Here is a 23,512-nt window from a genome sequence, read left to right as displayed (position 1 = left end):
GGGGTGGAAGAACGGGGTGAGAGTGGGGTGGGAGAATGGGGAGATGGCGTTGAATGGGGACAGTTGTAGTTTTGCGAGATGAAAAGAGTTCGTTTAGCAGATAGGTTGCATAGTAGTGTGAATATAGTTTACACTACTGAACTGGATACTTTAAAATGGCTAAGATGATAAATTTTATGTGTATTTCACCATAATTGTTTTTAAAACAACACCTAAAATCTCTCATTAGGCTTTGGCTGTCCTTAGGCCAGAGAAATGGGCTGCGTGGGAAGCTGCCCAGACCTGGAGGACACACTTCTAGCCGGCGGACCCTGACGCCTCCACACATTTTCAGGGCACAGGCTCATTCCTGTTTGAAAGTCAGGCAGGGACCATTCTTCCTATTTGATGGTGGGAGCTGAGCCTCAGAATGGTAAAGTGATAGCCCAGGGTGGCATCTGAGCCTTCTGGCTGGGTCTAGAAGAGTCCCTCTCTTCACTTCGCCAGCTCCCTGGCTTCTGCCTGCCTGTCCTCTCCTCGGCCCCTGCCAAGAATGAGGTGTGAAGGTGTAGACGCTTCTTCAGTTGGGTGAGGCTTTCCCCCACTCAACTAAAGTAGTCTATTTTTGTTCTTCAGGATAGTTTTTTATTTTTATTTTTTTTTTTTGAGACTGAGTCTCACTCTGTCGCCCAGGCTGGAGCACAATGGCATGATCTCAGCTGTCTGCAACCTCCGCCTCCCGGGTTCAAGCGATTCTCCTGCCACGCCACCACGCCCAACTAATTTTTTGTATTTTTAGTAGAGATGGGGTTTCACCATGTTGGCCAGGCTGGTCTTGAACTCCTGACCTCAAGTGATCCATCCACCTTGGCCTCTCAAAGTGCTGGGATTACAGGTGTGAGCCACCATGCCCAGCCCAGGGTAGTTCTATAAAGTCACCACAAACACTGACTAATTGAACATTGAAACATGGCTCCTAGGGGAAGCACAGAGCTGGGTTCCTGCGAACCTCTGGTCCCAGCATTTTCACCAGCCAATACAAGCCAACCTTGTATGTGTGTTTCTTCCTTTTTTTTTTTTTTTTTGAGATGGATCTTGCTCTGTTGCCTAGGCTGGAGTGCAGTGGTGCAATCTCGGGTCACCGCAGCATCTGCCTCCCGGGTTCAAGCGATTCTCATGCCTCAGCCTCCCAAGTAGCTGGGATTACAAGCATGAGCCACCACATCTGGCTAATTTTTGTATTTTTAGATGGGGTTTTACCATGTTCGCCAGGCTGGTCTTGAGCTCCTGACCTCAGGTGATCCGCCTGCCTCGGACTCCCAAAGTACTGGGATTACAGGCATAAGCCACCGCGCCTGGCCTTATCTGTTTGTTACTACTGCTCCCCACTAGAATGGGTGGCTCGTGAGGAGGTGTGGCTGTGTCCCCAGCCCCTAGACCACCACCTGGCAAAGCGACAGTCTCTGTGGAATTGTCTGAGTGAATGAATGGGGCAAGAGCCAGGTTGTGACACTTACTCTTCTTGAAGAGCTTTTTCCGGCGTCCAGCCAGGCTGAGCTTGTAGTCCCCGCTGTCACAGGTGCAGGCCTCACTGCCCTGCCTGTAGTACTTGGGCACGAGGTTGGAGAGGGCTCTGCCGCCGCCCAGCCGCATGGGGCCCTTGCACTTATGCAGCTTCAGCTTCCCCGTGGCGTCCTCCACACACTGCCACTTCTGCAAGACATGCCAGGGCCTCAGCCAGCTGCTCATCTGCTCTCCTAAACCCGCCTCTCCCCTGCCACCCCCATCCACCCTGGAGACATCCCTCTCCCTGCTTGCATCCAGCTATTACCGAGCCCCACCTCTGCTATCTCCAATGCCGCTTCTCTCCACCGCCACTGCTTGAACCTTGGGCAGAGCTACCATCATCCCCCCGCGAGATGCCTCCGACAGCCACCACTCTCAGGGTTACCTGCTTCTGTCTGTTCCTAAAATCCACCCACATGGCAGCTAGAGGAATCTTTTTAAAGGGCAAGTCGGATCATATTACTCTCCTACTTAAAACCCTTCAATGGCTCCCACTGTCTTTAAGACAAGCCCCAAGCTCCTGACACTAGTCTTTGAACGCCCTCTGCAATCTGGCCCTGGCCTACCCATGGGTCCTCCTCTCCCTCAGCCCCAGCCCTCTCTCCAGTATCCCCTGTGGGCTGCTGCCCCAGGGACTTGGCGCTCACTGTTCCTTCTGCCTAGAATGCCTTTTCTCCAGCCCTTCCTGCTTCTGGAGCCTTCTCTTCCTTCCCGTCTGCTCCAGCGCAAGGTCTCCCCTGCCCACCTTCCCAGACTCAATCAGTGCAGTGTGTGCAGAGGCTCCACGTGTGCATGTAACTCCAGGCCTGTGGTCAGAAGCTGAATGTAGATAGAATCACTGTCCAAATCTCTCGTGTTGATCCCTCTTCTCTTCCCCAGTTCCAGCCTCCTGGATCCCCTCGTGGGATTCTGCAACCACCTGCAAACTGGATTCTCTTCCCTTCTGTCCACACCTGCTCCAGCCCATTGACCCAGTGACTCTTTAGGGCCTATTGTGTGCCAAAGTGACCTTTCCAGGCCACAGGTCAGATCTGTTCCCTGTGTCTCTCCAGCACTTAGCAGGTGCCAAGCGCTGTGTGTTAATATATTAAGTTGCTTACTACACCTCACGCTACCCTACAAGGCAGGTGCTGTCATTACTGTGCCACTTCAAGATGAGGCACACAGAGGTAGAGAGATGTGTCCTGGGTCACACAACTGGGAGGTGCAAGAGCGGTAAGGAAAAGTGTGGAATCTGGTGCCACCATCCCCCCCAACCCTCTGCTGCACCGCCTGCCCCCCGCCGCCGTTGAATGCCCTGCTGCCTTTCACCTGCTCATCTTGCCCGTCCCGCCCGTCTGTTCTCACCTGGAGGCTGAATCTGATTTGCATTCACAGCGCCCTGCCACGCTCCCACCCCCTTCAACACATGCAGGCCCTTCCAGCAACCTGGATTCCTTAGTGCAGAAGGAGACTGATGGGCCAGCAGGCATGGCCCTGAATGAGGCCAGCCCAGAAGTGACTGGGGGACCTGGGGAGGCTAAAGTGGGCACTGTGACCGGCTATACCCATCTGACTGTCGCCAGAGGGGAGCACAGGCCCAGAAGCCCAGGTCTGATTTTTCAGGAAAAGCCAGGCTCTGACTTCTGCATGAAGCCCTGAGCTGTGTGCGCTGGCGAGCAGCCTCTGTCCACTTAGCTCTCTCTGCCTGGAATTCTCCTTCCCCGCTGCCTGCTCCCCGCTCCAACCCAACAAACTCAGCTGGGGCATGACTTGAGGGGTCGGCAAACGGCAGCCCTCTCGCTAGTCAACTCCAGCCCGTGGCCTGTTTTTGTGTGGCCTGTTTTTGTATCGCCTGCAACCCAAGAACGGTTTTTACATTGTACATTTTAAGAGTTGTAAAAAGCAAGAACAAAAACAAATGTGTGGCCTGCAAAGCCCAAACTATTTACTGTCTGACCTTGCGCGGAAAGTGTTTGCTGTCCCTGCACTACTCATGTAGAAGCTGTGTCCACATGGCCCGTCCCGAGGCTGTCCTGGCGAGGGCGGCACATGAGCCCCACAGGGCTGGGCCAGTGTCAGCTTGACTCAGAGTCCCTACAGCTGCTGAGAACAAAGGTCCCGCAGCCCGACTACCTGGGTTCAAATCCTGGCTCCACCACTTGAAGCTGTGAGGCTGCAGGCAGTTTGCCTAAGCCCTGGGCCTCAGTTTCCCCGTGTAGAGAACATACCTGCCAGATAGGGTGGCTGGAGGTAGAGCTTACACTCACGTGTTGCCTGTGATGATCATCATTACAAGGTGCCCAGGGCACATTTACTCCTGCCCGGGCCGGGCCCTAGTCTGGGCTTTAGCAATGATGACATGAATTCTAGCCGGGCCCTGCCCTTAGGATGTACCCGTATCACCAGGAAACAGGCAGATGCACAAGAGCTCGGTTCCTGGGAATGTTTGTTCAGCGAAGGACAAACAAACATCTACCACGTGGGGTAGCACAGAAAAGGTACCCAAGGCAATGCTATGGCTGGGTGGGAGGCCCCCTAAGAGACGTCCTTGGGCCACAGGGTACAGCTTCTACACTGGGCAGGGCATTCCAGAAGGCACGGCACAAGCAGGGACATGGCAACAGCACTCGGGGAGTGTGGGCTGGGCTTGTGAGCAGGGCCATTGCCTGGGATGGGGGGCAGACGTCTGAGCCTGGGGTCCCCAAAGCTCTGGGGCTGGGTCGGGGGCCGTGGGTTGCTGCCTCCCAGCTGGCCCAGGCTATGTGCCCCAAACTCCGCCCTCAGCACTCGCTTCCTTTGGCTTCAGTGGTGTGCTCTGATTGTTTGCAAAATGCTGATACCTCTTCTTTCTTGGCCCCAGCAAAGAGGTCATTCTGGCTGCCCAAGCCCTGATCTGGGTCGGGGGAGACATGCAGAAAGAACCAGTAGGGGACTTGACAACGTTCCCTCGTTGAGGGGCAAAGGCTTCCTGGCCTCCTCATTTCATTCCTTTTAGCCCAGAACTAAAATCAGAACCACTTCTGGGATCTCGGTACAAAGTCAAGGCTGAACTCTCTCCAGAACATCAGCTCCGGGAGGGCAGGAGTTTCTGTTGGGCATATTCAAGGCTGTAGCCCTGCACCTAGGACAGTGCCTGGCAATCGGAGGTATGCATTCGTGCTGTACAACAGAGGGATGAAATCCACAGCTCCTGCCCGGTGGCAGATACGGGTTAATTCTGTGACTAAGTGGGGTCTGTGGGTTTACAAACACACACTGGGTGGGGAGGCACAGTCAGGCCTGTATGGGCCCATACTAATTCTGTGTGCAGTCATAAGATGGAATCATTCAAATGCAGTCCATCAGAAATGCACCCACCTCAGGCCTTCGCCTTCAATACCAGGGCCCTGGTTTTGTTTTTTCTCATAGGTGAAACAGTCACGCAGCTCCAGCCCCAGCTCAAAGTCCCAGCCTTTGACAGGCAGGGCAGGGACACACCTCTGGCACCCCTTGGGCCAGTCAAGGCAGAGCCTCACCATCTCCAATCCCCTCCCCGCCCACTCCCCTCCCTGCCCACACCCCTCTCCACCCACTCCCCTCTCCACCCTGCCTGGGGGTGGGGGTTGCCCCTCCCCTGACCCTCCTCTCCAAGCCTGCCCTGGCCTTCCAGCCTCAGAAGAGCCTCCTTCAGGCTTTCCCAAACATGTCAGTTTCTGCTATCTCTGAATACTTCCCAGATAATTTTCTTTTTTCTTATGTTTTTAGAGACAGGGTCTTATTCTGTCACCCAAGCTGGAGTGCAGTGGCGCAGTCATAGCTCACTGCAACCCCCAACACGTGGGCTCAAGCCATCCTCCCACCTCAACTCTGGAGTAGCTGGGACTTCAGACATGAGCCACGGACTGTTCCTAGCCATAATTTCCTTAATATTTCTCTTGCAATCAATTCACTTTTTAAAACCTTACATATATTTATTTTAAAAAGCCATGTCTTATTACTCCTATAAAAGGAAAACCAGTCACGAAGAGGATACTGTCAAAGTAAATACAGTGAAGATAAAGTAATTTAACTCCTGCTGGGGCCTTTGTGCAAGAGGGGTCGGCAAGGGCTAGAGAGGCGCTAAGGGCATACGCACACCCATGGGACACTCGGCCCCTGACACGGTCAGGGTCCAAAGGCTGCTGAGAAATGAATCGCTTATTGGGAGCGTCATCCTGCACCACCAAACAGCATCTTGGGCATCACAGGGCAGCAAAGGGCTACCTGTTGGGAGGCCCTGGCCCTGCTGGTTCAGTGGCTCTCAGAACCCCGCAGGTCAGGCTGCAGTCAGGAGGGGGAGCCGTCGGGAGGGAACGGAGCCTTCTTACCTGTCCCAGCTGCTCACACGCCGTCTGGTACTCAGCGCGCTGACACAGGTCCTTCACACGCTGGTACTTGGGCAAAAAGTTCTCCTCCTGGGCATCCACCTTGTCGTTGTCTCTCTTGTGTAGCAGTTTGCTATGGGGCAGACAGCAGGAGCCACGGGGCCGGCCTCTCAGCTCTGGAGGAGCCCCGGAGGCACGTGTGCCCACCTAGGGGGGTGCCCCCTCGGCTCCGGCTTTTCCTCACAGTGGAGGGCACAGGGCCACCCTGCCCAGGTCTCCTGATGTTTAGGAAACTTAAGATATTGGAATTTTGTAAGCAACTTCCCAAATTGCATGAGTTGGCAATAAATTAACTGAAGACATTGTAGAAGCTGGACAAAACATGCCAAAAGAGTACACGTGACCTCAGACCCCAATTCTGTGTCGTCTATAGGAGCAGTGAATGGGCTTTGTGTTTAGGGGCCTTTGGACACAACTTCAGAGCCATGGGCAGTTCTTGAATACCACGATGCAGTGGGGCTGCAGGAGCTTCCTAGGCAGAGGGAGGGAGGTGGGCAGGGGTGTCCCTCCCAGGACCCGGCACTCACCCTCTCTCCACCAGGAAGGAGTCCCGCCAGACCCTCATCTTCTTTTTCAAGTGAAACCTGGAAAAAAGCATGACTCCTGCTTCTCAGCAATGTGAGGGCTTCCCACGACACCCTACTCCCCCAGGAGCAGGGACGGCACCAGGCGTCAGCCTTGGTTTACAGTCAGCCTGGACGGCAACTGTGGTGAGCGCGCCCAGCTGGGCACTGGAGCATTGCACACCCTCCTCTGAGTTGAGCCACCCCTTCCCCAGAGACTTGGGTCTGGAAGTACACAGGGCAGAAATGACCCAGGTCAAAGTCACTGTAAGTCCCACCCAAGTAACTGTGTGTGTGTGCGCGCACGCGCGCACATCTCAAACCCCACCAGGAAGCCCAGCAACTCCCCCGGCGCTAGATGAGCTCTGTCTTGAGCTCAGCATCAGGCGCAGTGGTTCAGCGTCAGTGCAGTGGTTCAGCATCTTGAGCTCTGTCTTGAGCTCGGCGTCAGGCGCAGTGGTTCGGCGTCTTGAGCTCTGTCTTGAGCTCAGCGTCAGGCGCAGTGGTTCAGCGTCAGTGCAGTGGTTCAGCATCTTGAGCTCTGTCTTGAGCTCAGTGTCAGGCGCAGCGGTTGCCTTGATGTCGGGTTAATTGCATTGGGTTTTGGGGGTATTTTCTTCTTTGGTGCTTTGCAGTTGCATGTATGTAATTTGTATGTTTCATCCAGTGCCACCTGGTCATTTCCATTTCCTAGATGGGGACTCTGAAGCTGAGAGGGGAAGCTTCCACCCTGTCCCCTGACTCCCAGGTGTCCTGGCTCCCAGGCCAGTGTCCCCAAACATGTCCATTTTATACCATTACAGCTCGCCTGGCCTCACAGTCAGGGGAGGAGCCTCAATGGACGTGGTCCCCCTACAGGGCAGCCAGATGTGGGCACACAGTGCTCGCCTGGCTGGAGCCTCTGGGAGGCCACAGGGGAAGGGCTCCGCTGCCAGAGGTGCAAGCCAGGAGCTGAAGTAGCACCTGGAGGCCAGGAACCTGGTGGCTGTTAGAGCGCTGGCCACCAGATGTCGCTGCGGCCACACCAGCCTCCCCGCCCTGACTCAGCCCACCTCCCAACTGTCTTGACTTGCTCACCCTCACGGTTCCTATTCTGCCTCTCTGGACACCTGGGAATATGTTCCCATCACACCCTCCAGCATTAAAGTTATGGGCCCTGGTGAGTCAGCATCTGAATTCCCAGAGCTACATCCAGACTTGCTGGGATACCTCCGACAAGCCACTCAATCGCTTTGGGACTCGGATTCCAAACTGGTAAAACGGGGATGATGATAATGTCCACCTTGCTGGGTTACTGTGAGGATCAAATTCCCAGATTTCCCTGCACAGTTCTTAGAACAGGGCCTCACACACAAGCGCCGTGCAGTTAGCACCAACTCCTACCATCACTGCTGCCATCATTTCAAGCTTTGGGTAATTTTAGCTCAGAGAAGGTCCCCAACTGGTCACCTTGGCCACATTCCAGATGGGAAGACAGAATCTCGGAGAGGGGGCCGTGCTTCTCTCCCACAGCAGGTAAGTGGTTGGCATAGGGGGACCTGAGAACCCCAGCTCCTGACCCTTGGAGACCCCACATTCTAGACCCACAGGGTTTTGCTCTGAGTTCCCGCAGGTCAATGTCCTGGCCCCCCAAAACCTGCCCTGATCCTTCCTCACCGATTCACGGGCCGCTCCGTGTCCAGCAGCTTGAGGATGGATTTTCCGTCCATATCTGCGGGTATGTCCAGGCCTGCAATGTCCAGGATGGTGGGGGCCAGGTCAATGTTGAGGACGATGTGGGGATTCCTGGGGGAGGCAGGAGATCGGGGACTCAGCCACTGGGGTGGTGGTGTCTCAGCCTCACGCGGGGCGTTGGGGAGCGGTAGGTGGGCAGCAGTTTGTTGGGGGCTGACATCTGCAGGTATGGAAGCTGCAGTCTGGCACCTCAACCTCTGCGGCCTGGCAAGCTCCCCTCTGCGGCCCAGATTCAGCCGAACCTCCACTCTGCGCTCGCCTCCCCTTAGCTTCTGTGTCTCAGACATGCCATGCTGTGAGCTGACAGCCCCACCCTGTCCCCCTCCTGCCCTTCCTGTCCCCACTTCCTGAGCAAAGGTGACCCGCCTTTACAACCAGCCCAAATCCTGGCCCTTCCCGAACCCTTCCCCTGGACCTCTGGGGCAAACACTGGCTCCTCACTGTTCCTTGACAGCCCAGGCACAGTCCAGCCTCAGGGCCTTCTTCTTTACCATCCTCTCTGCCTGGAATGTTCTTTCCCTGGAGATCAGGGGCCACCGTCCCTCACCCCTTTAGTTCTTTGCTCTATGACCAAGGAGGCCTGTGACAGGCCTCAGTGGTCCCCAGAATCCCTGTCCCTGGTGATCACACCTTAATGTGACCCCCTCACCTTGGGTGTGGACCAACCTGCACCTGCTGCCAACCAGTAGGATGTGAAGGTGATGGGCTGTCACTCCCGTGGTTCTGTTATGAGATAGTCAACTCTATCCTGCTAGCAGTCTGGCTCTGGTTTCTCTCTCCCCTTGCTGGCTTTGAAGAAGCAAGCCACTCTAAATCAGCGGCTAGACTGTGAGCAGTTTGGGAGGCAGACTGCATGGGTTCAAGTCCTCTGCTTGCACTTGACCTGCCCCGTGAGCAGGGATGTAGATGCTCCCCAGTCGAGCCTCTGGATGAGACCGCAGCCCTGGCCGGTACCTTGATTTCAGCCTAAGCAGATGACCCTGCAGGGCTGGGCCCAGGCTTCTGACCCTCAGACACCGTGAGTTTGGACATGTGTGTTGTCTTAAGCTGCTGAGTTTGTGGCAGTTTGTTCTGTAGCACAGATACCCAACACAAGGCCCCTCCTGAGGACCCTATTTGGAACTGCACCCCCTCCCCACCCTCCCTGCTTTATCTTTCTCCTGAAGACTTATCACCATCTCATATGCTATATAATTTACTTATTTCTCTGGCTTATTGTCTATTACCCAGTTAGACTCTAAGCTGCAGGAAGGCTGGCTCAGATGGTCACTTCTGTATCTCCAGGACTTATACCCTTAGAACACACAGTAGCTACTCAGTAAATATTGGCTAAGTGAATTCCCATACATCTGCCACCTTTCCTGGCTCCTGTTTCTTTTTTTGAGAGGTGTCTTGCTCTGTCACCCAGGCTGGAGTGTGGTGGCACGATCTTGGCTGACTGCAACCTCCACCTCCTGGGTTCAAGTGATTCTCATGCCTCAGCCTCCCGAGTAGCTGGGATTACAGGCATGCGCCACCACACCCATGATTTTTGTACTTTTAGTAGAGGTGGGGTTTCACCATGTTGGCCAGGTTACTCTTGAACTCCTGACCTCAGGTGATACATCCGCCTCAGCCTCCCAAAGTGCTGGGATTACAGGCATGAGCCACCTCTCCTGGCTTTTGTTTCTGGCTGATGGCATTCCCAATGTAGGGTAAGGGACTTGACGGGTGTGCCCAGCACAGGACCCAGGACCTGTTGAATGGTGGACAGTCCCGTCAGAGCGCCTGAGTGCCCTCCCCGCTAGTTCCCTGGGGACCAGGGCAGGGCCTGGGTCCTAGGGTTTCCGTCATCTTTAACCCCTCATCTCTCCCCAGTCCAGTGCCTTGTGAACATCGGGCAGGCTGCCAAGCATGTGTGCAGCTGCTGAAGATGGGGCTGTGTCATGGGGGGATCGAAGGCCAGCGTAAGGTGCTACAACTGAATCCAGAGGCGAGGGAGCTGGGAAGACTGCTGAGCGACGGGCGCTCTGCGGAACCCAGCAACCAGCAGCTGATGGGGCTGAGCTTGTCCAATGGTCCCACTGCCCCAGGCTCAGGGGAAGGAGGACAGTGGTTGCTTTTCCTGGCCAGCACCCATGCCTTGCTCTGTGTCGCAGCTTCTAATTCTGTAGGAACTACCTGGCCCCATTCAGAGTCCACTGCCCAATGCACTCAGCCTGGTTACTCAAGGGTTTCTGTCACCTCTGGCTACAGCGAATGGTTCAGGGAAGGACATGTGACCTAAGTCAGGCCAGTGCGAGTCAGCCTCAGGTCTTCTGTTCAAAGCAGTTTGGCTTCCTAAACAGGATGGCTGAAAATCTGGAGCTGCTGACCCTGCCATAAGGAGAAAAACCCGCCTGAGAATAAAGCCAATTCAGCGGAAGTGGGACTGAGAGATAAGAAATGAGAGTTTTCCAATGACATTGTAAGACTGCTGGATCCAGCCATGCCTGAGGCTGGAGCTGTGCATGGACTTTTCAGTAACTATAGTTACTGTGTTCCTTTTATCTTATATGCCTTATCTGGTTCAAAGGTCATTTCTGCTTGCAACCAAAGGAGTCCTGGCTGACAGATACTGTGTGTCTTTGGTCCCAAATCTGACATGAGCACTCTCTTTTGCTTGGCCATGTGGGATGTGATTTTGGGTCCTATGAGTCAGATCACAGATTCCAAGGCTGACCAAACCCCCAATGTCAGTGTTTGTAGAGCCCTCAGTGGGTCAGCTTCTTTCTGTTCACAGAGATGGTTCGAAGTTTCTGAGAGGTGTGACAGATGGGAATAGAGACTGCCTGGCTTCAAGCCCCAGCCCCTTCCCTTACTTGCTCTGTCAACTCAGGCAACTTAACCTCTCTGTGCCTCAGTGGCCTTGGATGTAAAACGGGGCTACTATGAGCATCCACGTCGCAGGGCAGTTGTGATGCTGAAATGAATTATTCATGTTTTTTTGAGATGGAGTCTCACTCTGTCGCCCAGACTGGAGTGCAGGAGCATGATCTCGGCTCACTGCAACCTCCGCCTCCCAGGTTCAAGTGATTCTCCTGCCTCAGCCCCCTGAGTGCTGGGACTACAGGTGTGCACCACCATGTCCAGCTAATTTTTGTATTTTTAGTAGAGGCAGGGTTTCCCCATGTTGGCCAGGCTGGTCTTGAACTCCTGACCTCAAATGATCTGCCCGCCTGGGCCTCCCAAAGTGCTGGGATTACAGGCGTGAGCCACAGGGCCCGGCTTGCAATGAATTATGATGTAGTTCTTAGACCCGGCCCTGAAGAGCGGACACTCCATCCGCGTGGACTGTCGTTATTACAGCTGTTATTCCAATGGGGACGCTAACAGCCAAAGACAGGCATGATCTGATAAGGTCAACAGACAGTCATCACTTTTTCTGGCCTTGAACTCATGTAGCCTGCCTCCTGGAATTCTCGCAAAATGTCCAAGGCAGTGGGAACATGTCAGTCTGGAATTCCACACTGCACTGTCAACGCCTTTTCAGGAGGAATTCTGCAGCCAGCCCTGTGTGAGTGCTGGGTGTGTGTTCCCACATCTGGGCATGGGCAGAAGGCAGACCAAATGACAGTCTTAATAGCAACACATCTGCTTTTCAAAAACCCCATTTGAGCCAGTCTCCATAATATCTCAGCCGATCCAAGGAAGCTGCTGCCATGAACAGTGGCCTGTCCGCTCCCCTGCCCCAGACGCAGCATGTTCGCTGCCAGAACGTGTCATCTCAAAGGTTAGCCCAAGGAGAATGGCTGGCTGAGGGCTGCGGCCCACGCGGTCCTCCAGGAAGGATGGGAGGGAACAGCATCTCCGTTTATGCTGCTGCCCGGAGGTGGCTCAGCTGATCCCGGCTGACAACCAGCTGCCTGTGCTGAGGTCCGGGGTTCCTCCCTGACAACCTCCAGGCCCAATGACTGCCCACACAATTCTGGCCTTACACATATAACTATAACTCATTTAATTTTTAAATCAATTTCTATTATTTCAAACTAAAATCTGTTGCAAAAGGATATTCCGTGGTCCTACCTTAACCACAATAACTGCCACCTGCCATTCACCAAAGGTAACTGCTATCTACCAAAAATAGGTACAAGGCACACAAAGCAATGCTAGAACAGAACAGAACAGAAATCCAAGAGCCATTCCCACCCGCTGGTGACACGCATGTGCGCACACACACGTCTACAGCCCAGCTCCCTGGATTTCCTGGCATACAGCCCCACCACAAACGATCTGTTTCCACAGGTGCTAAAGGCTCCTGGCCTCTCCTTCCCCAGCAGAGGGGTATAACATGCATGACATAACTGCTTTCCTTTGGCCCTGGGGTTCATCTGCCAAAACTGTGTGGGTGGGCTTGGGTTTGGGCTGCACAGTTGAAGCCCTGAGCTGGGCCCAGGGGCCTCCCTGGGTCCCTGGGGGATGACACTTACAGAGAGCCAGCTTCCACGTTGGGGCCCCTCACATAGAATGGGACCCTGATGTCAAACTCATACGGCATGGATTTCCCTTTCACCAGGCCAAACTGGCCGATGTGGTAGCCGTGGTCGGCGGTGTACACGATGTACGTGTTGTCCAGCTCGCCCGTCTCAACCAGCATGTTGTAAATCTGCAACACAGGCGAGGAGGCAAGGGGCAGTGGGGACTGGGTGCTTGGCCCGTCTCCGACCCGGGGTGACAGGCGCTTGAGATCTCAGGCTCTGTCCCTCCCCTGCTTCAGGTCTTCGCTCAACTTTCCCAGGGGCTCTCCCCTTTGTCACTGCACCTTCCTGCCTCCTGTCACCCCCTGGCCCGCCCTCCCCTCCACGGTTCTTTGTGGCCCTTCTCGGCCTCCATCTCTTTTACTTATCTGTGGATCATCTGTGTCCCTGCCTTGGCATGCTGCCTCCATTAGGGCAGAGACTTTTGTCATTTTCTTCCCTGCCTGCTGTATCCCATGTACATGGGCACTCAATAATGCCGTCGGGTGAATGAATGAATGAGTGAAACTCGGGCTGCAGCCTGTGGCAGGAGCTTGCGATCCGGAAGGGCACCGTGTGGCAGAACTTTCTGCATTGGTGGCCGTGTTAATGTCTGCACTGTCCGATACGGTGGCCTCCAGCCACACGAACCTACTGAGCACGTGAAATGAGGCTTGTGTGACGGAAGAACTGACTTTATATTGTTACTGTATTCAGTTTAAATAGCCATGGCTAAATAAAATGTGGCAATACCCATACAATGGGATATTATTCAGCAATAACAGGGAATGAGGGGGACTGATTCATGCGACACCAGGGGTGAAGCTTGAACACGTGGCGCTGAGTGAAAGAAAGGCGCTGGGCACAGAAGGCCACAGCGTGTACAATTCCATTTATAGGAAGTGTGCAGAACACCGAATCTAGAGAGACAGAAAGAGATCACCAGTTGTCTGGGGCTGGGGCTGAGGGAGATTTAGTGGGCGATGACTAAGGTTTCTCTTTGGGGTAAGAAAAATGTCCTAACATGGATGTGGTGATGGTTATACAACTCTGGGCATATGAAAACCACAGAATTGCACACTTTAATTGGGGGAAGTGTATGGTATGTGAATTACATCCCAATAAATGTGTTTAAAAATGTAAATAGCAGGAAAAAATATAACTAGCATACATGGTTACCGTATTGAGCAGCACAGATCTAGAATATGTTTCATGAAGGAAGAGGCTTTTGTCTGGATTGCTCCTGCATATGGGGCCTCTTCGTTCTGCCTTTGATTTCCACTCCTCCAGGAAAACCCTGAAGGGTCAGGAGGTTTCGGCCCTGGCCTGGCTGGGGGTTCGGAGCCACGCCCACCAAGAGGCATGCAGCGGGCACCTACCGTCTCCATGGAGTCGTCCACCGACATGAGGGTCTGCAGGCGCTTCCGCTGGAGCATGTTGGTGAATTCCATGTGGATGGGCTTCATGGGCCCCGTGTAGCGCATGATCCAGTGTTTGTCCGGGTTGGGTGCGTAGTTGTAGCTTGGCGTGCTGGTGGGCAAGGACACACGCATCAGTCAAAGCCAGGGACAGCCTGGACCCTGCCCTGCCCTCGCCAGACCCGCCCAGATGAGCAGCCACCCTGTGCTGTGTCTGCAGCCCAGGGCCAGGTGTGCTCCCCTGGTGGGAAAGGGGACAGTGGCATGGCAGGGGCTTATCGAAACCCTGTTTCAGCGTTTCTCCACGTGTGAAGTGTGCACGTGGGAAGCTCCTGAGGCACAGCATTCAGTGACCTTGAGCGACAAAGTGAGACAGCCAGTCCCTTGTCGGCTCTCTCAGGGCAAAGTCTCAGTTTGGTGCTAGTGTTTGTTTAACACCTCTCTAGGCTTTGCTCATCTCCCTTTTGAAAAAAAAGGAAGAAAGTCAAGTTCAGAGCCTTCATCGGGAACCAGTTCCCAACTCGAATTCCATAGCATTGCTTTGTGTGCCTTGTACCGATTTTTGGTAGATGGCAGCTATCTTTGGTGAATGGCAGGTGGCAGTTATTGTGGTTAACGTAGGACCACAGAATATCCTTTTGCAATAGATTTTAGTTTGAAATAATAGAAATTGATTTAAAAATTAAATAAGTTATATGTGTAAGGCCAGAATTGTGAGAAAGAAACCTGAATGTGCACATTTGGGACATGCCACATTCTCTTTATTTTTTGAGATGGAGTCTCGTTCTGTCACTCAGGCTGGAGTGCAGGGGCATGATCTCAGCTCACTGCAACCTTCACCTCCCGATTCAAGCGATTCTCCTGCCTCAGCCTCTCGAGTAGCTGGGACTACAGGTGTGTGCCACCACACCTGGCTAATTTTTTGTATTTTTGGTAGAAATGGGGTTTCACTGTGTTAGCCAGGATGGTCTCCATCTCCTGACCTCGTGATCTGCCCACCTTGGCCTCCCAAAGTGTTGGGATTACAGGCATGAGCCACCACGCCCGGCCTCTTTGAGATGGAGTCTTGCTGTGGTCCAGGCTGGAGTGCAGTGGTGGGATCTCAGCTCACTGCAGCCTTTGCCTCCTGGGTTCAAGTGATTTTCCTGCCTCAGCCTCTTCAGTAGCTGGGACTACAGGCTTGTGTCACCACACCTGGCTAATTCTTGTAGTTTTAGTAGAGATGGGGTTTTGCCATGTTGGCCAGGCTGGTCTTGAACTCCTGACCTCAGGTGATCCACCCACCTTGGCCTCCCAAAATTTTGGCATTACAAGCATGAGCCACTGCACCTGGCATGCTGCTTAATCTCGCAGCAGGAGTGTGTTGGGCAAAGTTCTGTCTGAGCACCTGTGACGTGAGGGATGGAGGGACCCCACGCAGATATCTATGATGATATCACGGTAGTGGTTGGCCATACCAGCTGCTGGGGTTTGAGCCACAGTTCTGTCTTTAGCCAGTGAGTCGCCTCCCAAGGCATCAGTTCCGTCATTTCCTACCCAAGGAGAATCTAGACAGTGCCAGTTCCCAGGATGGTTGTGAGCATTGAGGGAGAGGCTGTAAGGGGAACGAACCCTTCTAACCATGGCCAGTGCGTGACAACTGCTCGGGAGAGGTTGTCATTGGTGTGTCCCTTTGTCATTAGTCATCACGGGTGACTCCACGGCAGAAGTCAGGAACACTGGGTCTGTCACTCACTCCGTGAGACAGCGGGCAGGTCCCCAAACGTCTCTGACCCTCTCTGTTTCCTGGTTAGTCAATGGGAGATTAAACCAAACCAGAGGAATCATTGTGAGAAAACCAAGAGCACCTCCTTGTCACCTCAGTTTATGGCGGGCCCCTTGCTCTGAGCTACTGAAAACCGCAGCATGGGGGAGTGAGTCTCCTGGGTGGGGTGCACCATTGGCAGGAGGCACTGTTTAAGGTCTCACGAAACATGGGCTTCCTCGCCCTGATGGTTCTTGAAGGCCAGGTTCCCTGCAAATCTGGCCCCTCTTCCCAGTCAAGGCTGAAGTAAAGGGTGAGTTTCCACCGCTTTTCACAGTGGGTGTTCTGGGGGCAAGGAGCTCCCGTGAAGAAGAGGAGGAAAAACAAGCCTGGTCAGAGGGGCACAGACATGTCTCCCTGTGGCCTGGCATGTCGGGACTTCAGCAGTGTCTCAAATATCACAATCGTCTGGGGCAGAAATTGTGATGCTGCCGCTGGGGTAGCTTGGCAGCTGTGGACACCGTTGCTATGTAAGGCGGGTGGTGAGTCACTGTCTCCAAGGCTCCCCTGGACTCGGCTTTCTGAGCCCCTGGCTGATCTGCAGCCTCGCGCCACTAAATCCATCAGGGCCCATGCTTCCTTTCATTACGGAATGGCCAGGCTCTCCTGTGGGCCGGCTCTGCCGTCTCAGGGCCTGACCTGCCATGTAGAACATTCCCAGGAACAAGCTCAGCTCCCCTCTCAGATCTCTCCCACTGAGGAACTGAAAGGGGGCTGCTGGGGGCAGCAGTCGGACAGAGACGCTCTCAGAGCAGCGCAGCGTGTGGGAAAATTGGTCCTGCAGGCCCAAGGGCCCGGATTCCAGGATGCAATTTTCAGCAATCATCTCTGAATCCATGAGAAGTCAGGCTGATGTCGGCCCTCGAGAACAGTGAGGGGTGAGTTTGTTCAGGGGATGATGATTTCTGCAGCCCCGGCTCTGAGAGAGCGCTTTTGGAGGACACTGAGGCCAGAAGGCAGCAGAGCTGGGTGGTGCTTGGGGTCGACACCGGCTTGCCGGTCGCCTGTGTCAAGCCAGGCAACCCAGGGAGGATGTCGGCATCTTCCCATGGGCCCAGCTGCCTGTTCAGCAAAGATCTGAAAACTTCACCTCCTCCAGCATCCGAGGAATGTCTGGTGCGTTCACAAAAGGGCGTGAAGAAGACCATCCCCCTTCCCTTCTGCTGGGGAAATGGCGGGAAGATGGTGGTGTCCTCAGCCCCTCCACTGTGTGTCTGGGGCCGTCAGCAGCAGCCCCAACATCCTTCGCCCCAAAGCCCTTGAAGCCACAATCAGCGCCCTTTGAAGGGAAGCTCTGAGAGCTGGTGGGCTGTGTCTGTGGGCATGCCTGTATGTATCTTTGTATCTCTGCCTATGTCTGTGTTTGCATGTGTGTATGTCTGTGTGTCTGTAACTGTGCGTTTTTGTATGTCTGCATGTGCATATGTTTTTTTTTTTTCGAGACAGGGTCTCACTCTGTCACTCAGGCTGGAGTGCAGTGGCGCAATCATAGCTCACTGCAGCCTCAACCTCTCGGGCTCAAGTGATCCTTCTGCCCTCAGCCTTTCGAGTAGCTGGGACTACAGGCGTGCACCACCACCCCTGGCTAATTTTAAATTTTGTGTAGAGACAGAGTCTCAGTTGCCCAAGCTTGCGTGTGTTTGTGTGTGTGTCTGCTTGTGTGGTATGTCTCTGTGTGCTTATGTGTGTGCATTTGCATGTCTTTGTGTGTGTCTGTATGTATGTGACTGTGTGTGTGGGGGTGCGTGGGGAGGGTGCAGGGCCCTGGGGTCTGTGGGGTGGATGGTACCACCATCTGCCAGCTTTTGCCAGAGTCCACAAGGCCTGCCCCAGGACAGGGCATGTGCCGGCTTTCTAGGGGAGAGATGGGATACGAGACCCCTGACAGAAAGATCCAGTGCTCTAACCGTGCGCCCCGGCTCTGTCCCCTCTCCACCCCTTCTTGAACGTCATCATTAAACATCCTAGCTGCAGAACTTTCTTTTTTGGTTTCTTTCGGAAATGATTATACCCCAGAGATAAGAGAGCCTTCCAAACATGCCGCTAAGAAGGCAAAGGGGGCTTCTCCACATAAGAGCAGACAGTGCTCATTTTCAATTTCTGTAATTTTCATTTCAAAGGGAAAATAAACCAGCAGGCAATGTCAAACAATTTCATCATGAAATTCTGGCGCCGCTCGCTGCTGCATGGGGTGAAGCCGGCACCTCTTTGAGAGATGCTGCTGAAGCAAAGCGTCCCTTCCCCCACCCACGGCTTCTCCCTTAGATAGGGCTGAGTGGCCTCCACCCCCTGCAGGGATGAATTCTAAGTGGGGGTGGGGCGGGGTGCCTGCTGCTAGGGGAGGCTGGCCTTCTTGGGTGGAGAGGAGTGGGCTTGGTTTGGACGGGGAGCCAGACAGATGTGCACAGCAGCAATGCTGCAGCCCCTGGGACCCAGCTCATCATCTTCTGTGAAAGCCTCCTCCCCAGAGACCAGGGGATGGGAAGGTGAACAGGGATGGGAAGGTGAACAGTGCCTTCTACCCTCTCTGAGCTGCTTCGAGGGCTGTCAGAAAGTAATTACAGGAGGGGCTTGAGGAGGGCAATGTATTCTGATTGTAATGAAGCTAAACACCCTGAATATTCAGGCAGATTCCAAACCGCCCCATCCTTGCAGCCCCAGAATGTCACAGTAAGGGCTGCTGAGTCACTGCTAAGCAGGGGGTGGTCTGAGGCAGAGAGAAGCAGGAGAACTTTCCAGGAAGTTTCCCAGCCAGCTGGATAGTGTACTACAGGGGTGGGCAGGGGCATGGGACGCAGAAGTGTGGGCTGGACTTGAATCCTGGCTCTGCCACTTAGAGCTGGGTGACCTCAGGTAAGTTACCTTACCTCTCTGTGCCTCAGTTTCTTCATCTGTAAAAATGGGAATACCAAGTGTGACAGGCAGCCTCCAAGATGGCCCTTGATAATCTCTACTTCCTGGCCTTCACACCCCTGCGTAGACCCTCCACATTGTAGAAGGACCGGTCTGTGTGACCAATAGAATGTGGCAGAGTGATGGTGCCACTTCCGAGATTAGGTTGTAAAAGACACTGTGGCTCCTTCTTGGCCTTACTCTCTCTGATCATTTGCTGTGGGCGAGGCCAGCTATCATGTTGTGAGGACACTCAAACACCCTATGGACACAGGCTCCTGTGGCAAGACCCAGCCATGGGACTGAGCCCCAGTGAAGCCTCAGGTGACTGCAGCCCCAGCTGACACCTTGATTGCAACCTCAGCAGACCCTGGGCCAGAAGCTCAGAAGAGCCACTCCCAGATTCCTGACTCACAGACACCGTGAGATAATTTGTGTTTGTTGTTTTAGGTTGCTAGATTCTGGGATGATTTGTTACATGGCAATAGATAACTGGTACACCGAGGGTCATTGTGAGTATTCAGGGACTGGACACAATGCCTAGGGCTTAGCACAGCACCTGCTACACAGCCCACAGCTCAATAAATGGTGGCAAATAACTAGTCTGGTAAAACTATAGATCCCCTCCTCAAAATAATGTTTTTAGATGTCTTAAATAAAATACACATGGCATTAAAAGGAAACCTATTCTACGCAGTTCCATCCACAGACCTCTTGGTGGAAGGCCGTGTATCCCAAGTTAAAAATTCTCCTGCCTTGGTCTGTTGGCCAGGCTGTCTGGAGTTGCATCCCAGTTTCACCATGGACAAGCAGTATGTTCTTGGGGTCTTTAAACCAGGAGGATTAGAGAGGAGGCACAGCGAAGTCATGGTGGTGACAGTACTGTTGCTAAAGCCTGACCCTCCCTCTTCATGCTAAGCAGTGCCTCTGGCAGGCAGAGTGCTGAGGCTTACATGTGCTGAGATGCGTTTGGGAAGAGGCGTGAATATTGCGGGGCTGAATCTTCAGGGCCGTGGGGGGCTGCGTGGCTGATGACCATGAGGACTGGCCTGTGCGGGTACATCTTCTTGGACGTGCGGAAGAAGCTCACGCTGTCATTGGTGATGAGGTCTGTGAGGTAATCCTGGGGGGTGGGGAGAGACAGGAGAACAGGTGAGGAGCCAGGTATTCATACTGGTGTCTGCTACGTGCCAGGCACCCTGCTAGGCACAGGGGACACAACGGTGAACAAAACAATTTCTGCCCTTCTGGAGCTGAAAGTCTAGGGAGCAGACAGACAAGAAATAAGCAAGTAAAATAAATGAAATGCCAGACAAATGATGCAAATGGTGCTAAGCTCATTAGAGATAAGGCAGAGAAGTGGGTAGGGAGAACAGGGGAGGAATTGCAATATATCACTCAAGATAGATATTAAAAGAATAGGCTGGGTGGGATGGCTCACACCTGTGATCCCAGCACTTTGGGAGGCTGAGGTGGGTGGATCACCTGAGGTCAGTTTGAGACCAGCCTGGCCAACACGGTGAAACACCATCTCTACCAAAAATGCAAAAATTAGCCAGGCATGGTAGTGAGCACCTGTAGCCCAGCTACTCAGAAGGCTGAGGCAGGAGAATCGTTTGAACACAGGAGGTGGAGGCTGCAGTGAGCCAAGACTGCATGATTGCACTCCAGCCTGGGTGACAAAGCAAGACTCTGACTCAAAAAAAAAAAAAAAAAAAAAAAAAGATATTAAAAGAATAATAGCTAACACTATTGAGTGCTTACGATGTGCCAAGGACTGTTCTGTGTTTACCTGTATTTGCTCACTTAATCCTGACATAACTATAGAAAGTAGGTATGATGATAATCCTTATTTTCCAGAACAGGAAATTAAGGCACAGAGAAACTAAGTAAATTGCCCAATGGCACACAGCTAGTAAATGTTGGACCCAGCACTACAGAGTCTTGGCTCCTAAGTCTGAAGTTTTTTCAAGACTCTGGGGACACTGTCATGCAGGGTGGGTATATCCCTAAGTTCCTGGGGTGCCTACACTGGGGCAGGAGCAGACACATGTATAAATAAAGAACCAAGGTAGTTAAAAGGTGTGACAGATGAAAGAAATATCACAAAACAGAGAGATGTAACAAAGAGTAACTGGGAGCTGAGATGAGGGGCATATTTTAGCTGGGGCAGTCAGGGAGGTCCTCTCTGAGGAGGTGACATTGGAGTTGAGACCTGAATGATGAGAAGGAGCTGGGCGTAGGAAGATATATATCACTGGATTTTGCCAGAATCCCCTGGAGAGCTTACTGATACCTGGGCCCACCCCCAGAGATTCTGGTTGGATTGGCCTGCGGTTTGACTCAGGTATCAGACTTTTAAAAAACTCCCCAGGGGATTCTAATGGGTATTCAGGATTGAGAATCACTGATCCAGGGTAGAGTTCTAGGCACAGATAACAGGGCTCTGAGGCAAGAATGTGCTTGCCATGTGTCCTAAAAATAGAAAAGAGGGCAGATGGCAACTGGCTCCTTGGAAAGAGGGTAAAATGTCAGAGGGTAAAATGCAGAAATGATATAAAGAGCAGCACAAAAAAAAAAGGGATGGGGATGCACTAATGTCTCCAGGAAAATAAGGAACTGACTTACATATTGGGCAAGAGGGGAGAAGAGCTGGAGGAAAAGTAAATGGCCAGAACTGGAGGCTTTAAAAGCTCAGCTAAGAAGTTGAGGTTTGCCTAAACTCTTACCTTTTTTTTTTTTTTTTTTGGTCAGTGTCTTGCTCCATTGCCTAGACTGGAGTGCAGTGGTGAAATCATGGCTCACTGCAGCCTCCATCTCCCAGGCTCAAGTGATCCTCCCACCTTGACCTCCCAAAGTGTGGGATTACAGGCATGAGCCACAGCACCCATACAACTCTTCCTGAATTTAGTAAATATTTAGCTGCTAATCTTTCTTGAAGGTAATGAGTTCTTGAAATATACCCTCTGCTAGGAAGCAGCTCTGCTCAAAACAATTACTTTCAAAAAGTCATTATTTTTGAGAAAAAAAGGTGAAGAGGTGGCTACAGCTTCCACCCTGAAGTATACAACATATATACATACTATGATGTATTCATACATCTACAGACACTCTTTCAGGTACACTCATCCACTATATCCATATGCACAAGAATGGCCACTGCAATATTGTTTATAAAACAAAAACACTGCAGTGACCAGGAGGATATATGTTTAATAGTATACATGTATATATATTATACACACACATACGTATTAGAGACAAGGTCTTGCTCTGTCGCTCAGACTGGAGTGCAGTGGCACAATCATAGCTCAGTGTAACCCTGAGGTCCTCAGCTCAAGTGATCCTCCTGCCTCAGCCTTCTGAGTAGCTAGGACTATAGGCATGTGCCACCACACCCAGCTAATTTTTCATTTTTATTCTTATTTTGTAGAGACAGGGTCTCTACAAAGAGAGTCTTGAGTATCTAACAGTGGTTAGCCCAAGTAGATACAGCTAGCAAGTGGTTGCCCAGGCTGATCTTCAACTCCTGGTCTCAAGCAATCCTCCTGCCTCAGCCTCCCAAAGTGTAGGTATTAAGGCATGAGCCAACACACCTTGTGGCATTGCTTCCATACTATGCAATGCTGTGCAGACATTAAAAAGGCATGTGTAAAGTTGTCCAAGATACATGGTTAAGGGTAAGAGCAAGCAACAGAGTCAAACCCAGAAACACTCTATTGTTTGTGGGGGCAGAGGGAAGGGAGGGTGAAGAGGAGAAACCAAACTCTAACCTCATATATTTTTGAGCATAAAGGAAAAATCTGGAAGGATATCAAAATGCTGATTTAAGACTGGGAAGAGGAGAGAAGCGGAGAAAGTTACTTGCTTCTTTATATATTGCTCCTTGAATATTATTTATGGATTAATTTTGGGGAGTAAAAATTTTATAAGGGGGCTCTACAGAATTTATTACATAAAAATAATATATGTTACATAAATCAAAGAGCTGCTGCTATAGTTTTGGAACATGATCTAAAGGTATTAGAAAAGTTCTTAAAATGACAAAGGTAACTTACAATGGATCTAAAAATGGTGCAAAGCTCTGTACCCTGACATCAACAGTCAGGGCCTGAAGGGGTCAAGTCAGGAAATGGCATGAGAATGAGGTGGAACCGCCAGTAGTGGACAGTTGCTGCCACCCGCCAGTGGGGTGGGGTGGGAAGCCACCATTGCTCTTTATAACAGACTCATCTTCACTACTTCATCTCAGAACTATGTGGTTAAACTTTTTTAAAAATAAAGCTACCATTAACCTCCATTCCTAGGAGAAGATATACAATGGGATTATAAAGCAGTGAAAAAGAACAGAGCTACGTGGATGAACACAGATCAAACATGGATAAATCTTACAATGTTATATTGGGTGAGAAAAGCAGGTTGTGGAAGGATGTGTATGATATGATATCATTTATAAAAAGTCTAAGGACACAAACACAGCATCGTACATTGTTTGAGATATCTGCCTATGGGATGAAAGAATAAAGGTATGTGTGGAAAGAAGCGCCAGGATATTGGCTACCTCCAGGGGAGGGCTCAGGCTGGGGGAGGAATGAGACCCAGGAGGGAGGGTCACGGGCTCCCACAGTCTAATGTTTCAAAGTGTGTGTGGGGTGATTACGGCACCTGCCTCTTGAGGCTGACAGGCAGGTTAAAG

General features: G+C 52.3%; 1 protein-coding gene across 8 annotated transcripts in view; it reads right to left on the bottom strand.

Annotated features, from left to right (window-relative positions):
* SULF2 (sulfatase 2) overlaps positions 1 to 23,512 on the bottom strand; it is a 130,223-nt gene that overhangs the window by 13,705 nt on the left and 93,006 nt on the right. For all 8 annotated transcript variants that reach the window (XM_030825251.1, XM_030825253.1, XM_030825255.1 and 5 more), the window contains 7 exons: positions 19,770 to 19,939; positions 14,082 to 14,232; positions 12,676 to 12,851; positions 8,150 to 8,278; positions 6,458 to 6,514; positions 5,874 to 6,003; positions 1,497 to 1,692 (listed from right to left, as the gene is read on the bottom strand). In XM_030825251.1, coding sequence (XP_030681111.1) covers positions 1,497 to 1,692; positions 5,874 to 6,003; positions 6,458 to 6,514; positions 8,150 to 8,278; positions 12,676 to 12,851; positions 14,082 to 14,232; positions 19,770 to 19,939 — 1,009 coding nt within the window. The remainder of the gene's footprint in view (positions 1 to 1,496; positions 1,693 to 5,873; positions 6,004 to 6,457; positions 6,515 to 8,149; positions 8,279 to 12,675; positions 12,852 to 14,081; positions 14,233 to 19,769; positions 19,940 to 23,512) is intronic.

This window comes from Nomascus leucogenys, chromosome 13 (genome assembly GCF_006542625.1).
Source record: "Nomascus leucogenys isolate Asia chromosome 13, Asia_NLE_v1, whole genome shotgun sequence".
Classification (NCBI taxonomy): Eukaryota; Metazoa; Chordata; class Mammalia; order Primates; family Hylobatidae; genus Nomascus; species Nomascus leucogenys.
This window is presented reverse-complemented; position numbering and strand designations above follow the sequence as displayed.